Source organism: Cricetulus griseus, chromosome 2 (assembly GCF_003668045.3).
Source record: "Cricetulus griseus strain 17A/GY chromosome 2, alternate assembly CriGri-PICRH-1.0, whole genome shotgun sequence".
Taxonomy (NCBI): Eukaryota; Metazoa; Chordata; class Mammalia; order Rodentia; family Cricetidae; genus Cricetulus; species Cricetulus griseus.
The window spans coordinates 82,543,184-82,562,038 of record NC_048595.1 but is presented as its reverse complement, the minus strand read 5'-3'; the positions used below and the strand labels follow the sequence as shown (position 1 = coordinate 82,562,038).

The following is an 18,855-nucleotide window of genomic DNA, read 5'->3' as shown; positions in this document are numbered from 1 at the left end:
TTTCTTCTGGCCTACTCCTGATGGCTTCTGAGCCATTGAAGTGTCCAGTCTGGGAGGGATCCAGATTAGCCAGCAACATACTGGCTGTGGGAAAATATTTGTTACCTAAAAATAGAGCCAAAGTGCTAATCACCCTCAGAAGCAAGGGGATGAGGTCACTGCCCAGCCCAAGAGTGTAGGCAGGGCGCCTGTCAGACCCGCCTGCTGCTGCTCCTCAGTCCTGGGGATGTGGGTGAGAAGGACTTTAGCAGGAAAGGGGTGGCCCTTCACCTCATTAACCCCCTGAGAGACTTTGCAGTTGCCCCTGGCCCTCTCTGGCCTCAGTCTTGCTATGCTGAAAATTTGGAAAGAATGGATGCCAGGGTTATTTTGAGCTCCAAAGTCCTAAGGCCATTCTCTCAGTGAGTGTGTGGCTCTGCTGTGGAGTGGGGAGCAACTGACATAGATCCAGGCTTAGAACCTGAGTTCAAAGGGCAAACATGGGTTCCCGGCTTGAGAAAACTGCTGCCCCTCACTCAGCCTTGGTATTCTCAGCTATGAAGCAGAAATGAGGAGCTAGGGAGATGCTCTAGTGGGTAGAGTGTTTGCTCCACAAGTGTGAGTTTGAATTTTCCAGGAAATGTCCACTGACCTCCACATATGCACACCAGACATGTACACATATACTCAGATGCACACACAGTACACATACATACACCAGAGAGTGGGGCAGAGAAACATCGAGTAAGAAAAAACCCTTTACAAAACTGCACCGAAATAGGAAAGTTTGGAGGAAAAAATACGTAGAAGCTGCTGGTGGTGGCTGTGGTTGGTCGCATGGCTGTGGTCGCTATGACGGCAGTGGGAGATTGTTATTCAGTGGTCCCTCACAGTTCTCAGATGCCAAGGCTGGCAGGGCATCGCTAGCCTAGAGAAATGCTTCCTTCTCTGCGGCCTGGAGAAGCAGCTTACTTGAAAATAGCATTTTATAAGCCACCAGGGCCTTTCTAGAAATGTGGCTGTGGTCACACGCTATGTGACGATACTTCATCCTCGAGGGACTGTGCATACACTAGGGCTCACATAAGATTGTACAGACTGGTGATGCTATCTTAGTTTTTACATAAGTGCATTGTGATGCACAGTGGCCAAGCTGCCTGGAAACACTGTAGCTGTGTCCTCAACAATAGGTGATTTCCGCTTATCTGCGACAGGACCCAGGTACTCTAATGATCTCAGAGTTTCACACGGGGTACTTAAAGTTGGAGGGGCCCCTTTAAACAGGGTCCCCTATCCCCACAGAGGCCTGGTCCCATCCCCCTGCCACTGTACCAGTTCTGAGATTCATATTGAGGCAGGACATGGTGCCTAAGAAGCTATGGAAAGAGGGTCATAGCGATGAGGGTTTTATTATTGGCACAGTAGCATTGCTGCTCAGCTGGCACTGTGTGTACCTTAAAGTCCTCCAGTGAGCAATTCAAAGGGAGAAATGAAGACATGGAATGAATGGAAGTGACATTTCCTCAGCCTGGTGTATGAGAAATAGTCTTTCAACATAGTATCAATATTTAGATAGCATCAATAGGGCCCAGCAAAATGGCTCAGCAGGTGAAGGGGCTTGCTGCCAAGCCTGACAACCTGAGTTCAGTTCCTGGAACCCCCATGGTGAAAGAAGAGAAGGGACTACCATAGGTTGTCCTTTGACCTCACGCACGCCCTGTGGCATGTGCTCCCTGCTACATGCAAAATACAAATAAATGGTAATGTGATAAAATAGAATAAAACTGTACTAAGTTTTGCAGACTCACAGATACCCCAGCTCAGATGTTATTCTTCCTGGGAACACTTGATCTGTGCCTAGACTTCAGAAAATGTGCACATTTGACCTACAGAGGGAATGGCCTGTGTACCTGCGGGGGGAGGGCATCTGTGTTCCAGCATGATGCCCACTGTGAGAAGACACCCCCCACAGGGAGCCTACAACAGTGACTGGGATGTGGACAAAACCACTTGGTTACTCTATCAGGGCCAGCTATGCACCAATAGGACCTGGGCCAAGCCCTCATCAAGGAAACAGGTGATTGTAAAGGAGTCTTTTTGGAGGACTCAGTACAGAGAGCTGGTCCCTGTGCTTCAGATAACTAGGTCAATGGTGGAGGCAGCAGGAGACCCTTGCCCTTGGAAACACCTGCTGTAGCTGACACTGTTGTGAATGTGCCATGTCAACAACTTGAATCCTTAAGCTCTGTGAGGCCACCTAAAATGCTGTGCCCATGACACAGACCAGGATGCCAGTCAGGAAGTTAGGCTATCCTCACTGCCACATAGAGACTGAGTGACATGGGTTTGGAACCAGGCATTGAACTCCCAATCACGATGCTTCTCAGAGCTGCCCTCCTTCCCTCAGTCCTCAACTTTCTCCTGCTCTTGCTTCTGTGTCTCCTCAGGGTCCTGAAGGAAAGCCCGGCAAGCAGGGTGAGAAGGGCCAGATGGGAGCTAAGGTAGGTCCCCTGCCTTCAATGGTCACCTCCCTCCCCACCCACCTTCCAGGGCCAGCGGCCACAGGCAAATCCTCTTTTTCTCTCTCTCTTCAGGGTGCCAAGGGCTACCAAGGACAGCTGGGGGAGATGGGCACCCCTGGAGATCCCGGGCCTCCTGGCACCCCAGGTCCTAAAGGGTCCCGGGGCACCCTAGGACCAATGGTGAGGATCTGGGCTTGGAGGAGGGAACAAGAACAGGGAGGGGCTCCCCTGTAAGAATCACCCACCCCACTGTTCTGAACCCCCCAGCTTTCCTGTTCCACTCACCTCATTTCTACCCCAGATCCCTCTGAGAACAGCCCAAAGCTACAGCTCCTGAATACACACAAGCATGGCGGGCAAAATGTACCTTGCCAACTGCAGACTGCAGTGAGTCCCTGCTGCTTTCTGTAATCCCTGGTTGAAAAAAAAACTCTGCTGAGGGGTGGGGAAGGAGCCAGATCCCTGGCTACAGACAGAGTGAGGTGCTGCAGGTCCTTAGATGGCAGGAAGTGTCTCAGGGCCCTGCTAGACTGTCCTGAGCCAAAGCAAAAGAGTGTGATAGCTGAGGTGACAGAGGAGGGATTGTGACATCTTTGGACAAATGGAGCGGTACCCTTTTACGTGGTAAAGCTTTATGGTGGTGGTTTCCTGCCACACACGTGATGTAATGGGTAAAAGCTAGGGAGACACACAATAGCACCCGTTAGACAGTGCTTTACCCTGGAGTCCAGACTCAGGCAATGCAAGCATGGGTAGCAATTGGATGGAGGAAGCAGTGTGGGGGAAGGCCCCTTAATAATACTCATTAACTGCAAGTCTCACAAGTTTGAGCACTAACAGTGGCTTACCTCAGGTAGTTATAAAGGTTCTTGAAAATGTCACCTACATTTTCATATAATATAGGAGCATAGAGAAGGAAGGGCTAAGTCAGTAGAGGCCAGAAAAGAGTCCTCTTGCCTTCTGCCTTGTCCTCCTTGGTTCAAGACATCATTGTATGTGCCAGGGTGGCTGAGTGGCTGAGCTGAGTGGCTCTGTCAGGGGAGGGAATCACCACCATGTCCCTGCTGTGGGAGCCATACTGCATACCAGCAAGGGTCTTCTCCTCTCTAGGGTGCTCCAGGACGGATGGGAGCCCAAGGAGAGCCAGGATTGGCTGGTTATAATGTAAGTAACCCCCATTTAGGGGGATCTCCTTCCTACCCCCTGGAAGTCTGCTCTTGCATCCTGGACATCCTTCCCACCAGAAGGGAGGAGATCCAGGTCTCATAGCCTCACAAGACTCCTGGACCCATAGATTAGGGTGGGGTAAGGGTAGAACTGCAGTGATAGGGCAGAGAGAGTGCCAGTATCCACCCCAGGTCTCAAGTCCTTCCAGCTGTATATGAAGGTTTCTGTCCTATCTGGTCCTGCAGCCTTTTAGTCCCAAATAAACACACAGAGGCTTATATTAATTATAAACTGTTTAGCCAATGGCTCAGGCTTCTTATTGGCTAGCTCTCTCTTAATTTCTATTAATCTATGTATCTCCATGTGGTCTTGGCTTATAGGAGAATTCTTGGCGTCCTCCCCGCCCCTGTAGCTACATGGCAACTCCCTGTCAACTTGTTTCTCTGCCTTTTTCCTTTCCCAGAATTCTCCTAGTCTGGTAGCCCCATCTATATTTCCTGCCTGGCTAATGACTAATCAGCATTTATTCATCAACTAATAAGAAAGACATATATTCACAGAATACAGAAGATGGTGGGTGCTCCATATATATCCCAGCTTTATTTGTCCTCTAAAGAGGGAGCATTGTGCTTCCAGATCTTCCATACACATTCAGGAGATGAGGGCTCCGAGGGACAGTCTTGGTTAGAAAGGAATGGGGACTCAGAGCAGTCAAAGAACACATGTGCAGTCCAGGCCTAGCAGCTTGGTGCTTTTGGCTAGCCATGTTGGCCCTTGCCAGACCCAGGGAATTCAGGAGACACAGCAGGAAAAAAAGAAGACAAAGAAATGGGAGGAAGACTAGCGAGGGGGTGCCAACACAGAGTCATCTGCAGTTGTCAGGTGGCCTCTTCCCACCACTCTGCTAAGGTAGTGGTCCCCTGCCTTTGACCACTGCCTGCCCCGGGGCACCACAGCGGGGCCCTACTACCCAAGTTGGCACAGGATTAGAAGTGTGTCTGGAACCAACAGGCATATCTGGAAAGCCAGGCAGGGGTGGTATTCTGTTTGTTATACTGTCCCCATCACTGAGTCTCTGTCCTTTGTCATTTGTCCCTCCTGTATCCTCAAGCCCTCTTCAGTTCTCTCCTTTTATTTGCCTGCAGGGACACAAAGGCATCACAGGACCTCTTGGGCCTCCTGGGCCCAAAGGCCAGAAGGTAGGTGTTGCATCTTAGAGCAGTAGCTAGAGTCAAGACCAGCTCTGGGGCTTTGGGGATGGAGTAGCGAGGAGTCGTACATGACATCCTGTGCTTATGGCTTCAGGTTCACCTTGCAGAAACGAGCAGGGTGTCATGAACCAAGTCTCTGTTATTCCCTCATGCTTGTGAGCAGTAGCATTGAAACTGTACACAAGCAGCTCACTCAGTTCCAGGAAGGAGGGACGCTGATGAAGGAGAAGGCTCAGGAGGAGGGTGAGGGCCCCGGGGGATGTGTGCCCTCCTATTGGGGCTCTAGAGAAATTGCCAGAGGAAAATCTTGGCTGGTCGTGAACACTGTTCACAGAAAGGAGCACACGAGGGCCCGAAGCTGTAAGGAATGGCCCCTGGGTCATGTCTCCAGTGATGCCCAGTGGACTTGGAGCCAGAAATCTGGGTTCCCCATTCTCCCTCTTCCCCCTCCTTTCCCTTCTCGTGGCTGGAATGCTTCCTAGCAGGCTGTGTCTTTGCCTCCTTGTCCCTGGCCTCTCCAACCCTCGTTTCTTTTGCCGACTCAGCTCCCCACTAACTAAGTCCCGCTGTGGTGAGTCACACTGACTTGGCATGCTATCCTTGGGCCCCTCCTTCCTGCCGGGATAAGTACAGATCTGCAAGTACAGTGGTCCAAGCAGGCCCTGGCATGGTCCCGAGAGGCTGGATAGAGCACACTCAAGCCCTCGGCTCTCCTCAGCCATCATAAGGCTTCCAGGGATGCCACAGACGGTGAACACAAACCCTGGGGCCAAGTGGAGATGGAGCTGCCAGTGCCACCACTCCGGGTTAGAGGTAGTCTCCATAAAATGTATTGGCATACAGTAGAGGGCTATGACATCTTTAGGTGACATAAGCTGTGGGAGTGTACATGTGCATAGCTCATTGTTGATTGGAATTTTGTTCTGTGGCTCATGGCCATCTGGTAATGAACAGCCAACCACAGACTGGCTGGTGCTGGGATGGGGAATGGGTTGCAAGGGAGGTGTGCGGAAGCCCTGCTCTTTTCCAAGGATTTTCCCAAAACAGGTGAAGACAACCAGCCTCTTAGAGCATAGGGGTCTGCCTCTAAACAGTGGTAGGAGGTGCTGCTGGGCCCCACGTCACTAGCTAGCAACAGACCCAGAGTATGAACCAGTCTGCACTGGTAGATAGTATCCTTGTCTATACAGGTGGCCAGATGGAGGGGACAAGACTCAGAACTAGGCCACATGAAGTAGTTCACTAATGTTAAATGCTTGGATTATGTCCCCACCGCAGCCAGGCTGGGCCCACAGCTAGACCAGGGCCCAGGCTGGGGCATTCCTGATTGGCCCTGACTAAGATGATTCTTTTCATGGGCCCCGTTCTCCTATTCTGTAAAGTGAGGGTTGCTGCAGAATCTGTAAAACAATATATGAAATGAACTACACGTGCCTAACCAAAGACTATCTGGTAAGCCCTGGTGCCCACTGAAGATGTCTGGTCCCCTGACATCATTCACAGTTGGATAAAGATCTTGGGCAGGAATGAAGCCCACATCTGTGAGGACAGTTTGTTCTAGGTGCCTGGCTGGGTCTCACTTGTCTTTAACTGCTGCCTGTAGGGCCATAGGGCCCCAGTTGAGGGTAGGATACCAACATTCAGACTGGCCAGGGCTGTATTCCAGTTCTGACCATTTCCCTCTTCCTGTCCCTCATGCTTCCTTCCAACTCTGTGGGCAGTGGGGGGATCAGAGTACCCTGGCTAGAGTCCAGAGGGGTTCCCAGGAGAGGTAACACTAGTTTTCTGAGGCTGGAGTCTGAGCCCTAAAGTGCCTTCTGACCTGTTCAGCAGCATTTCAACCATCTGTGTGGCTGATAAGAGCCATCCCACAGCTGGACCAGGGCCCAGGCTGGCCTGCCTTGGCCCAAGGTCTCCACTCTAGTCTCTGCTCCTCTTTCAGCCTGTCCTAGGCATCCATGTGGCGTGTGGACACTGTCGCCACTCTTACCTACAATGGCAATTTTGACCGCTGGTCTCCTAGTCTGCCTGCCTACGGAGGCTGGCCTTCATCCCTGAGGAAGGTGCCTTCCGGCCTGCAGTTCACTAACTCCCAGAGTGGTCCTTGCCTAATGCTGGTTCTGTGGTGTCCACAGGGGGAACAGGGCGAGGATGGCAAGGCTGAGGGGCCCCCTGGGCCACCTGGAGATCGGGTAAGTTTCCTTTCTGTTCCTCTGACCTCTCAATGTAACAAGGCACAGGCTACTGAGAGTTCACAGAAGCTGGGGCTCATGTTTATCCATTGTCTTTGTCATTCAGGGTCCTGTGGGAGATCGAGGAGACCGTGGGGAGCCAGGTGACCCTGGATACCCTGTAAGCATCAGAGCTCTACCTTTGGGAGGGTAGGGAAAGTGGGAAGAGGGACAGAGGTCTCCACTGGACACAGGCTCCTGCCCCCACCTTCATTCCTCCACCATTCAGAAGGGGCAGAGAGCACCCTTTATGAGGCCAGGTTAACACCACGAAGGAAAGGCCTGACCTCTGCTGAGGGATAGGAGGGTGAGATCCGGGACATGAGCCATCCACACAGCCAGCAGATTGGCTGAGTTTCCTTCCAGCATGATATTGAGTAGTCACTTCTCCTGGTAAGTGAGGAGTGGAGGGCTGGCTCAGTTTCCCCATTTGTGTCTTGTAACAGCCTTCCTAGCAGAAGCAACCATTACTTTTCCCTCCATTCAAGCTGGTCAATTGCTGTTCCACCCACTTAGCAGCTAAGAAAGCTAGAACTTAGAGTGGGTCAATGATGCTGCCAGGGAGAACAGTGGTTCCCTGGCCACTTCAGAAGGACCTCACCTGTCTCTCCTTGACTTTCAGGGTCAAGAGGGAGTTCAAGGCCTCCGTGGAAAGCCGGGCCAGCAGGGCCAGCCTGTGAGTCCTATATCTTCTTGCTGTAAGCGGGGTGGAGCATCAGGAATGACAGAACAGAGCCTTTTAAAACTTAAAGGGATCTGCCCTGTAGGAGGACGTGAGGAGGCAGCCCCTCCCTGACCCTGAAGTTCCCCAAGAGTCTGTACCCCCAAGAGTCTGCACCCCCAAGCCCCTCCCCACTCATCTCCCTCCAGGTGGAGACTGGCCACTCTCTCCAGGAGAGAGGTCTGGGGCCAGATTCTGTCATCTCACCTTGGTTTGCAGGGGCATCCAGGACCCCGGGGACAGCCAGGGCCTAAAGGATCAAAAGGCGAAGAGGTGAGAGGGCTGGGGTTCAGTGGGGAGGCTGAGCCCTGGAGTCTGGGGCATGGACTGTTCTAGGGCCACACAGTCAGCGAGGTGGGACCAGGAAGTACCATCCTCCACAGGTTCTGCAGCCATTGCATGGAATGAGGGATCAGCCTCTGTGTGGAAGTTAGTCAGCTCACATCTCTGCCAGGCTGTGCTGAAGGAGTGAGAATGGGAAGGCGCTAGTTGAGGGATGAAGGAGTGAGGGAAAAAAGTAGAGGGGCAAGATGGTCACAGTGGAGTGACTCTCTGCTGTGGACCCCAGACCCCTGTAGTTCCTTCCTCACTATGTCCCCTGGGCCCACACTTTTTTTTTTATTATTATTAGTTCAAGTTAGGAATCAAGCTTGTTTCACATGTAAGTCCCTTCTCCCTCTCCCTCCCCTCACCCCTATCCCTCCTCCCCACCCCCAACCTACCCCCCACCCCATCTACCCACCACTCCCCAGGCAGGGTAGTGGGCCCACACTCTTATGGACTTCTATACTCAAGACTGACTGGCCCAGCTGGCCCTAGGCTCCAGGTCTGAACACAACTTTGGTGCCTATGAATGGTCTTGGCAGCATGGGAGCCAAAGAAGGAAGTCAGGGCCCAGAGCAGTGTGGATAGCCCTGGGTGGTTTCTAGGGGTGGCCACAGGCCTGGGTTTCCAGGCACGTGGCTCTCTGGTAGATCACACTCATTCACAGGACTTATTATCCTCCTTTCAGTGTCTCCTTCCAGGGCTCCCAGACCCTGCTAATATCTAGCCCTTGTTTCTGCTTTCTCAGGGCCCAAAGGGAAAGCCTGGCAAGACTGGCGCATCAGGCCGGAGGGGGACTCAGGTGAGTGGCCACAGCTCCTCTGTTACCACCAGTTTCTATGTCCTTCTGAGAAGGTTTGACCAGCTTCTTCTGTCCCTCCAGGGACTGCAGGGGCTGCCAGGGCCCAGAGGCGTGGTAGGGAGACAGGGCCCTGAGGGCATGGATGGACCTGATGGGACTCCTGGCAGGGATGGCCGACCAGGATATCAGGTAGGCAGAACAGTAGGTAACAACTGGTGTTAGGGACTTCGACAGGCTACACAAAGGTCATGAGACACAAGCCATGGGCCTGAATAATCAGTTGGAAAACTGGGTGGGATACCAGTAGACAGCCTTTCATCCTTTGCGATTCTTATCACCATCTCTCCTTGATGCTAGTATCTATGTAGCTGGGTCATATCATCCTACCCCTTGGCAAGTGTGACCTCCTTCCTCCTTCTACAACTCACTGGATCAAACTTCTGCCCATCTGTTTTCTTTACAGGGACAGCAGGGAGATGATGGCACCCCTGGCCCCATAGGCCCTGCTGGGAGAAGAGGAAACCCAGGTGTGGCTGGTTTACCTGGAGCACAGGGGCCTCCAGGATTCAAGGTCAGCTCTTATTAATCTATCTTTTCTGCCCTAGTCCTGACTGTAATGATACTGACTCTTAGAGTATCCGTGTCCTCGGGCCCACGTGAACATGGAACCCTTGTTGTGGACTTTTTTTGGGGGGGCCCCCGGCCCTCATATTGACCCAAGTTTAAAGTTAGTTTATCCAAGTGATTATAAATACTGCCCCCTACTGAATCATACAAACCTTCCCCATTAGTTGAGTTGTACACAGGCGCCCTCTGGTGGGTCTTTGAGAAAACAGGTTGCTTACCTCTGGGATTCTCTGTAGCCTCCTTAGAAAGAGTCCTCTAGCTGCTTCTGTGTCTAGCTTAGGGCCACACCCTAAAGGCCATACGTAAATGAAGGACCCAGACATGGTGTTTGCCTTCCCTAAGTTCTTGGGGGAAGGTTAGGACTCTCTGTATTTAGCCAAAGAGGTACGAGTGGGGACAAGTTTGGAGATGAAGCCTACATGCCTTGTTATGGGGGCAGGGGCAGGGGAAGGACACGACAGTAAAGAGAGAGACTTGATGGACAGCAAAGAGAAAGCCAGAGTCATGAGGGAAGCTTCTGCTTGGGGGGTGAACTTGTCCCACCCCATCCTTGTGCCTCCCTCTACCCTCTGCCATCCGGAGAACTTGTGAAATCACTGCTATCCTGCTCTTAGACTCCTCCTCTACTGGTCTTGGGACCATGTATCCTCTTGACAGGTGATTTTGTGTTTCTTTAAGGGTGAAAGTGGGTTACCTGGGCAACTGGGTTCCCCTGGAAAGCGAGGGACAGAAGGTGGAACAGGACTTCCGGGAAACCAGGGGGAGCCAGGATCCAAAGGCCAACCGGTGAGTGGGTCCCAAGGCATATATATGACCATACAACCACATGCCTAGAGCCACAAGTACACACACATACACATGTACACACACACCCACATAGATATGTGCAAAAGGTACATACACTTACATGCACACACACCAACACTCATGTTCATACATGTACACACAGGCCTAGAAGCTACTTGTGAGATTGATGCCAAAGTGAGAACCCACTCTCTGAGTTCTGGATGGCATTCTCCTCCTGTGCAGGAAGGAGGTGTTGTGGGGGCTAGAAGAAGAAATCTGTGGGCCATTCAACATGAGAACCAGGGACATGGGTAGAAGTTGGCACTGTGGGCTTCAGGAACAGTGTTCTTTCTGTACAACACTGTCTCCCCATGCCCTAACAAGCTAGAAACTAAGTAGACACCTAAATGAGTCAAAAAAGAAATCAGAAAGGTAAATTAGCATTTTGAATCAAGTGAAATAAGAACACACTGCATCAAAATTGGTGAATACTGCCCAGAATTCACTGGAGTATTGGTAGCAACTTAAATCAATGGTGGCATCAGAGCCCATCCTAAGAATCGAAGAAAAATAGAAACAATGCAAGTGGTAGAAAGGAAATGATGAGGATCATAAAGAGAAAATTGGGTTTTTGAGATCAATAAAATTCATATATGTCTAGCCAGACTTCTCAAGACCAAAAAAGTAGAGTGTGTACATATGTATGTATATATAACTAATGTCAGAATGAGAGATGGTATCTGTCACTACAGACATCAGAGATGACAAAAGTGCAGCCCTGGGAGTATTATAAATAACTTCATGCCAAGAGACTGAAGAACCTAGATGAAATGGGCAAATTCCTTCAAAGGCCAATCTATCAAAGCTCATTTGAAAGAGATACCCTGCCTGCCTGGTATCTTTGAAAGAGTGTGAGCCTGCAGTGCAGAGAGCTTCTCACCAAGAAAACTCTGGATGCAGGTGGTTCACCTGGTGGTTCTATTGGACACTCGAGGAAGCAATAGTACCGACTCTTCAGAAACCTCCAGAAGCCAGAGCAACACTCAGTCGTTATTAATCCGATCGTAAAGTCAGTCAAAGATATTTAAGAAAAGAACACAACAGACCAGTGTAGCTCATAGAGAGATTTTCAATCAAGTGTTATCAAAATGGAAGTTAAGACTGAATAAAAAGGTAGTGCACCCAGGCCAAGTGAGGCTGACCACTGGGAGGCAAGACTGGGGTGACATTTGAAAATAAGTCAGTGAAATTCATACTAAACTACATCATCCAACTGAAAAAGAAAAGCCACTTAACTGTCTCTGTAGGTGTAGGGAAAACATTTTTCCCTACAGAAAGTAACTTCATTTCTGATTGGGGAGGGAGAAAACACTCAGTAAACTAGGTATGGAAGGGAACTTCCTCAACTTGATACATGATATCTAAGCAAATCCTACAGTTAATGTGCATAGTGGTGGTTGGCTGGATGCTTTCTTCCAAAGAGCAGAAACCAATCACTGCTTCTTCCAAAGTGGTACCACAGACCCAGTCAGTGCCATAAGGCAAGAAAAATAAATAAAAGGGTTCATGTCAAAAAGGAAGGAGTAAAAATGTGTTATATGAAATGAGTTTTCTAAGCAGCCACCAGTGGAGGGTTTCTGTTGGAAGACTGCTTAATAGAGCTGTTTGGGTGGGCAGAAAACATCTGTGGGTCTGTTAGTCCTCTCCATAAGGACCTGGAACAGGAGCTCCTGAGTATAGAGCATCACTGTGGGACTGTGAACTAGGTTCTGCCTGCTCCTCAGATAGGGCACAGGTGCCTGTCCACTCCACTCCTGGACTGACTAGCATCTGGCATAGATGACTGGCAGTATCCTTGTCCAGGCTCCACTCATACCATCTTGTCCTGCTTTCTCTACAGGGTGACTCTGGTGAGATGGGCTTCCCAGGAGTAGCTGGCCTCTTTGGACCCAAGGTACAGAGTTCCATCCCACTGTGTCTATTGCCACTCATCTATTTGTGGATTCACTCCATGAGTCTTCACATAGGCCTCAATGTGTGGGTCAGAACCCAGCTGGAAGTGTGCCCAGCCCAGTAGCTCTGTGCCTCAGACACATGACTTGATACAAGCCTTGCTTTCCCATTCTGTGAACAGGAAAGCACAACAGCCAAAGATTATTGTAAAAATTAAGACCTGAGGCATACACCACATAGCACCCTAAGACAGCTTGTGCCTGTCTAAGAACCAGGAGCCTTTACTATTCTTCCTGGGGCCTCTCAGATAAAATAAAGAGGACACAGGCCGGCCAGAACTCAGGGGTAAGAAGACTCCTAGGTACTCCCCAGTGGCTGCCCTAGGCACAGCCCTTTTCTGCCTTTCACAGGGCCCCCCTGGAGACATTGGCTTCAAAGGCATCCAAGGCCCTCGGGGGCCTCCTGGCTTGATGGTAGGTCTCCTTCCTCCCTGTCTCTTCTTGGTAGACACCCAGGCCCCAGGCTGGCCATCAGCTGGTTGAACACATACGTTTTTCTGCTCCTTCACTCTTAGAGCCTCCTCTCCATGCAGTTGTTGCCAGCTTCATGCTTTTGCTCATGATGTCCTTGCTAGCAGACTACATACCCCCTGCTAGTGCACCAGTCCTTTCCTTCCCGACTCTTGTGACCCACCCCAGCATGATGGCATGCTCAGGACATGCATGGCCCAGCTCTGCTTGAAGGGGTGTCCCTTTCATGCCATGGGACACTCAGCTGCCACCCTCCTCTGTCACTCTGTTCCCTAGGCCCAGATCGAGGACTCATAGCCTCTCTCTCCTTTAGGGAAAGGAAGGTATCATTGGGCCCCCTGGAATGCTAGGACCTTCTGGACTCCCGGTATGTTCGAGGGGGAGGCTACAGGGTCTCCTGTATTGGAGGTTCAAGGTTCAAGTGTTTCATGACCCAGAGCTAATTGAGCCTCAGTTTCCCCATATGGGAAATGGGACTTCCTTCTGAGTCCTAACTCATTAATATGGTTTGTTGCAGGGTCCCAAGGGTGACAGAGGCAGCCGAGGGGACTGGGTGAGTGGACAGCCTGGAAGGCAGTTCTATGGGGCAATGGGAGGTGAACCATGGCTCAGCCCACCTCTCCTAACTGTCTCTCTCCTCAATTCTGTCTCCAGGGACTGCAAGGCCCAAAGGTGAGTAGGTTGGGCGTGAGCACTTGGGGCTGGTGACAGGGATGGGGACTCTCAGGATCTCCTTTCCACAGTGACATTCTTAAGTGCTCTCTCTCTCTTTCTCTCTCTCTCTCTCTCTCTCTCTCTCTCTCTCTCTCTCTCTCTCTCTCTTCCTCTCCATCCCTCCCTCCCTCTCTCTGGATCATATCCCTCCCCTTTGTATCCTCCTGTCCCTGTGCCTGGGTAAGACAGAAGACAGCCTGTGTAAGGGATTCTCCAGAGCTGACTTGTCTCCTCTTTCTTCCACAGGGTCCTCCTGGTCCGAGGGGGCGGCCGGGTCCACCGGTAGGTAACTGCATGCTGGGCGTTTTGGATTCCCAGGGCAGGTTCCTCTCAGTGAGACCAGGGTTGTTTTTAAAGATTTACTTTTTTATTTTATGTGTGTGAATGTTTAGCTTACATAACATATAAGTGCACTGCAAGCATGCCTGGTGCCTTTAGAGGTCAGAAGAAGGGCTTAGATTCCCTAGAACTGGAGTTATAGATGGCTATGAGTGCAGGAAACCAAATCCAGGTTCCCTGTAAGCAAGTGCTCTTAACTTCTGAGTGAAGATTTTGATGGCATAATATGCCCTGATCCAAAGCCACACGTGTGCTTCCTGTGGGCCTACAGACTTGTAGAGAGCATAGAGCAGGCCCAGATGGGATCTGTTGTGTGACTTTTCCTGTCCACCTTAGATAGGACGTCGACAGGGCAGAGAAATGTGTCCACCCAGGTCTACCTTAGTGTGCTTATACGTTATGTAAACTTACTGGGGACTTAGGGAAGACATCAGCGGTTCAAAGACAGCTGTGTCACTGAGAAACTCCCTGACATGGGTGATGGCTTCTGAAAGCTTTGTCACTGGAGCTCCCTACCCAGCTTTCGAGCAGCTTGGCTGGCAGGAGAGTCTGCCCCATCCCCAATATACACCCCAGTCTTTGCAACTCTTTATCTAACCCTGGGGAGGGGTCTGGTGACTCTTCCTGAGTTCCAGTAGCCTTCACCCTCTAAAAGGAAGTGTTCCAACTCAGAGGGAATCACACTGCACATGCCCACAGGCTTTTGGCCCAGCAAGCCTTCTGCTGATAGCGACCTGAGCCTCTCTCCACTTTCTTTTCTAGGGTCCTCCTTGGCATCCTGTCCAGTTTGTAAGTTGCACACCATTCTCTTTGACATCCTACGATGAGGCTGAAGGGTGGGCGGGGAGAAAAAGCTGAGCCTTCTCTGGCCACAGTGGCTGGAGCCCTAGCATGTCCTTGTCCTGTCCTTTGCACCGGAGCCCTGGGCAAGAAGCCCATCCATGTCCCCAACTGTGAGCAAGAGGGCTGTTCTAAAGCTACCGCCAGGGTCTCATCACATGTGGGTTGATGCTAGGCTCTCTCCTCCTTAGACTGGGATTCCAGAGGGTCAGGCAAGTGGGTGCATTTGGACCCTTTTTTCTCTGGTGGCACAGGAGCCCCGTCCCAGCTCAGCTCTCCCAGCATTGAGTCCAATTAGTCCCATGTTGTCCCCACACCAATGAGGACTGGATCAGACCCTGCCAGCATCCCCAGGGTGTGGCTTGAAAAGGAGTCCTAGGGCTACCAGATGCTCAAAGTCCCTGTTATTCCAATCCCAGCTTCTACATGTCCCTCCCTTTGTGCTGTCCATACATACAAACCACTTGCCAGTCTTCACCATCTCTTCATCAGGAAGATAGACAAAGCCTCTTTCCTTCCTAGATATAGAGAAGGACAGAGAGCTCTATACAACTCTTAGCTGAAAAATGCCACTCATCATATGCCAGACACTATTAGAAATGGTTTTAGTAGTTCCTGGAGAATATTTTATCTGGGGGTTCATTTTCCAAACCAGAGAACCAAGGCTAGCCCCTTAGAGGGAAAGTGCAGGCCTGGGAATTCCCCAGACCCCTTGCCATGTTCTTGGTAAGCCTACAACTGTGCTCAACGCAACCGGGTACCAAGGCTGAGGCCAGGCGTACTCAAGAGCTATATAATTAGAACCATGGGGTCTAATGGATCTCAGCAGCTTGGAGGCAGAAGCATCACAGAAACAGCTGAGCATGGCTGACAATTGCCCGGCTTCCTGGGTAACATGTCTGAGCTTGGTTAGCACACTTTTTGCTTCCAACCTTGCGATGCAGAAGTATCCCTTCCCTAGTCATAGCAATTAAAAACACACCATCTGGTGAGACTCAGTGTCTTCTGGGGAGCATTAGCACCTCCAGTTGAGAAAAACGGACACTGTGTTGGAGACAGGGAAGACTTCCCCAGGCAATGGGAAGATGTGCAAAGGTCCTGTGGCTAGGCAGAGCAATGGTTTTAGAGACAAGAAGGACTGTGTGTGCCTGGTTCTAGAGCATGTGTGGAGAGAGACAAGGATGAAGACCACAGCACCCACATGGGGTTTTTAACCCTGATGAAGAGTTTGAACTTAATAATGAGAGGGTCCTGGGGAGCTATTGAAGGGAATGGTATGTTCAGCATTGACTCTCTGCAAAGGAAGGAAGGGCTCAGCAGAGGACATGTGAATTGGTCAAGATCTGTGCAGTGGGGGTGGGGTAGGGGTGCGGTGGGAGTGAGGTAGGGGTGGGGTAGTGGTGGGGTGGAGAGTTAGAGTAGGTGCTTGCGCCCCTAGCTCCTACTTTCAGAATCTGGCTTCCCCTGGGAAGGGGACAGGACACATACTTTTTATTTTCCTTGCACAGCAGCAAGATGACCTTGGGGCAGCTTTCCAGACATGGATGGATGCTCACAGAGCAGTCAGACCAGAGGTACTGCCCAGACCTCTGCTCACATGACCTCCGGTCCTGGGAGAAAGAGAGGGGTCATAGAGGTCAATACTGTCCCCATGGCTGACGCCAAGAGTGTCAGAGCCCTTGTTGTAGTGATGCTGCCCAGTCCCTGATGGAGATCACCACTAGGGCTCAGGTGGAGACCACAGTCCAAAGTGGTGCCACAGCCCAGGCTGCCAGAACCAGGCCAGATACAGACACTGTGCCCTTGTGTTTCTTAGAAGTTTCTCAAGTCTAATGTGTGTCTGGCCAGAGAGAGAGAGGGATACTTTCCTGGACCATAGCCTGCAGCAGGTTCTCAGTTCCCAGGGACACCCAGGGATCACACAGAAGCTGAGACCCAGGGCGCTGCTGAGACCCAGTCTGTGGTCAGCCTTGCTCCATGGTTCCAGGCTGAGACGGGTCTCAGGTGTTCCAGCCAGTGTCAGAGCCCAATTTACAGCCTTGCTTCCTTCTCATGGTGGGGAGCTCATTCCTCTAGCTCAGACCACCTACCAACACCACTGGGGCTCATAGGCCAAGGGCAAGGAAGCAGCTCTTATCCCTGCTACATTATGTCCCTGACCCTCCCTCTCCTTATCTGTGTAGCCAGTCTAAGCTAGCCAAGGACTGGGAGGTCACTGGGTCCGCCAGACAGTGAGAACTATGAAGCAATGTGTCTGGGACCTTGGGCAAGGTCAGGACATAATGGACAATAGCCCTACTTCTCCATAGCAGGGGTACAGCTATCCGGACCAGCTGGTGCTGGACCAGGGAGGAGAGATCTTCAAAACCTTACACTACCTCAGCAACCTCATCCAGAGCATTAAGACGCCCTTGGGAACCAAGGAAAATCCAGCCCGGGTCTGCCGGGATCTCATGGACTGTGAGCAGAGGATGGTGGATGGTAAGAGTGTCTGGGGGACTGAGAAGGGGCTTCTTGCCTGTGTCGGGTAGCACAAGTTCAGGAGGAGCTCAGGTCCATGGAGTGTTAGGTCCTTGGCATATCTCAGCCAAGTTTCCATCCTCGATAGAAACACAGCATCATTTATTCACTCAGCGAACACCCTCTGGGCTTCACATAGCCAGGCCTATGGTTCAGGCTTTGAGGGTATTGTAGAGAAAATGGGCCTAGTTAGCCCATAATGCCACAAGCTGGAACCATTCTGAGCACAAGGATGACTTTGAAGAAAACAAATATCCTCTGAGGGCTAGCATAACCCCAAGGACTTCCTGCTTGAGCAGGCAACCTCACCATCTAAGCTCACCTGACTGTTCATCTGTGAGCTGGGGCATGCCGTGGTGCCACCTGGTCCTCCATGCTTTGCAGAGCTAGAGGCAGATGTTGGGGCACCCCTTCCTCTGCTGTGGAGCTCTTGGCAGCCAGGAAGCCTAGCAGGGAAGCCAGATGCAGGCAGAAGTGCAAGATGAAGGGAAGCCAGATGGAGGTCAGAGCCCCAGCTCCCTGGGCATGTCTGGGAGGAAGCCTGAGCCCTGAAGAACCTAGAGGAGCTAAGAGCCTACTCTATAGAGTAGACACATCCCAGCAGGAACATGGGGTGTGTTGCCAGAGCATGGGACTCCCTGACTGCCAACTCTACCCGGAAGGCATCCTTCCCTGTCTGTGCCTTGAGATATCTTGTGTCTGCCTGCCCTGCCCCTTAACTTCCCACCCCACTTCAACCCCATGAGTCACGGGTACAGTCCTCCAGAACCCCCTGCAGGCTCTTTCCTGGTTCATATGTTCCCTGTCCTGCTCTGTTGAAGGTACCTACTGGGTGGACCCCAACCTCGGCTGCTCCTCTGACACCATTGAAGTCTCCTGTAACTTTACACACGGTGGGCAGACGTGTCTGAAGCCCATCACAGCCTCCAAGGTACCATCTGTTCCCCATTGCCTCCAGGCTCTGCCCACCCTGCCAGTCCCTCCCTGCCCTGAGCCCTGCTTGTCTTCCTGGAAGGCTGTGGGAAAGCATCCCCCCTTGAGACTTAGTTTCCTCACTTAGAAGCTGGGGACATGTAGGACTAACAAACCCTTTCACACTCCTGTGTTCTCAGACTCTGTGGGGCCTCAGTGCTGAAGACCCCATCTTCTCTTGGACTAGTTTGTAGTCGGGGAGAATCATGAATTGTTGGCACTAATTGAGAGTATGGTTTCTCGGGGACATGTGTCACTCTTGCATGTGCTCTTATTTAACTTCTGTTCAGTGCCTGCACACCACATCTGTCCCTGGGCTAAGCATTTTGGGGTGGGAGCAGGCGACTCACCAATGAAACAGGCAGGCAGCAGCTGGGGGGTGTGGCCATTCCTGTCCAGGATGCCCTTCCATGACTTGTGTGTCTGTTTCTACAAGGCTGTCCATGCAGGGTAGGGGTGGGGGTAGGAGTGTGCCACATGGAGAAACTGCTCTGGCTGCAGAGGAGTAGGCAGCCCCAGACTTTTGTATCCATAGACTCCCTGAGGCACCTCCCCATGGCTGAGATGGTGTTGGTTCCACACAGCCAGCTGCTCAACAAGTCTGCTGGCTTCCTGAC

The 18,855-nt window shown here is 51.4% G+C and overlaps 1 protein-coding gene across 12 annotated transcripts in view; it reads left to right on the top strand.

The window, feature by feature from the left end:
* The window catches only part of Col27a1 (collagen type XXVII alpha 1 chain), a 121,410-nt gene that overhangs the window by 98,171 nt on the left and 4,384 nt on the right, over nucleotides 1-18,855 (top strand). For 5 of the 12 annotated variants that reach the window (XM_035439851.1, XM_035439850.1, XM_035439852.1 and 2 more), the window contains 22 exons: nucleotides 2,427-2,480; nucleotides 2,574-2,681; nucleotides 3,612-3,665; nucleotides 4,814-4,867; nucleotides 7,015-7,071; nucleotides 7,178-7,231; nucleotides 7,733-7,786; nucleotides 8,051-8,104; nucleotides 8,904-8,957; nucleotides 9,039-9,146; nucleotides 9,421-9,528; nucleotides 10,263-10,370; nucleotides 12,271-12,324; nucleotides 12,734-12,796; nucleotides 13,167-13,220; nucleotides 13,371-13,406; nucleotides 13,508-13,525; nucleotides 13,814-13,849; nucleotides 14,669-14,695; nucleotides 16,255-16,320; nucleotides 17,056-17,227; nucleotides 18,088-18,197. In XM_035439851.1, coding sequence (XP_035295742.1) covers nucleotides 2,427-2,480; nucleotides 2,574-2,681; nucleotides 3,612-3,665; nucleotides 4,814-4,867; nucleotides 7,015-7,071; nucleotides 7,178-7,231; nucleotides 7,733-7,786; nucleotides 8,051-8,104; nucleotides 8,904-8,957; nucleotides 9,039-9,146; nucleotides 9,421-9,528; nucleotides 10,263-10,370; nucleotides 12,271-12,324; nucleotides 12,734-12,796; nucleotides 13,167-13,220; nucleotides 13,371-13,406; nucleotides 13,508-13,525; nucleotides 13,814-13,849; nucleotides 14,669-14,695; nucleotides 16,255-16,320; nucleotides 17,056-17,227; nucleotides 18,088-18,197 — 1,503 coding nt within the window. Of the gene's footprint in view, nucleotides 1-2,426; nucleotides 2,481-2,573; nucleotides 2,682-3,611; nucleotides 3,666-4,813; nucleotides 4,868-7,014; nucleotides 7,072-7,177; nucleotides 7,232-7,732; nucleotides 7,787-8,050; nucleotides 8,105-8,903; nucleotides 8,958-9,038; nucleotides 9,147-9,420; nucleotides 9,529-10,262; nucleotides 10,371-12,270; nucleotides 12,325-12,733; nucleotides 12,797-13,129; nucleotides 13,221-13,370; nucleotides 13,407-13,507; nucleotides 13,526-13,813; nucleotides 13,850-14,668; nucleotides 14,696-16,254; nucleotides 16,321-17,055; nucleotides 17,228-18,087; nucleotides 18,198-18,855 lie in introns of those variants that run through there. The other 7 variants (XM_027400290.2, XM_027400294.2, XM_027400296.2 and 4 more) reach the window with 6 other exon arrangements.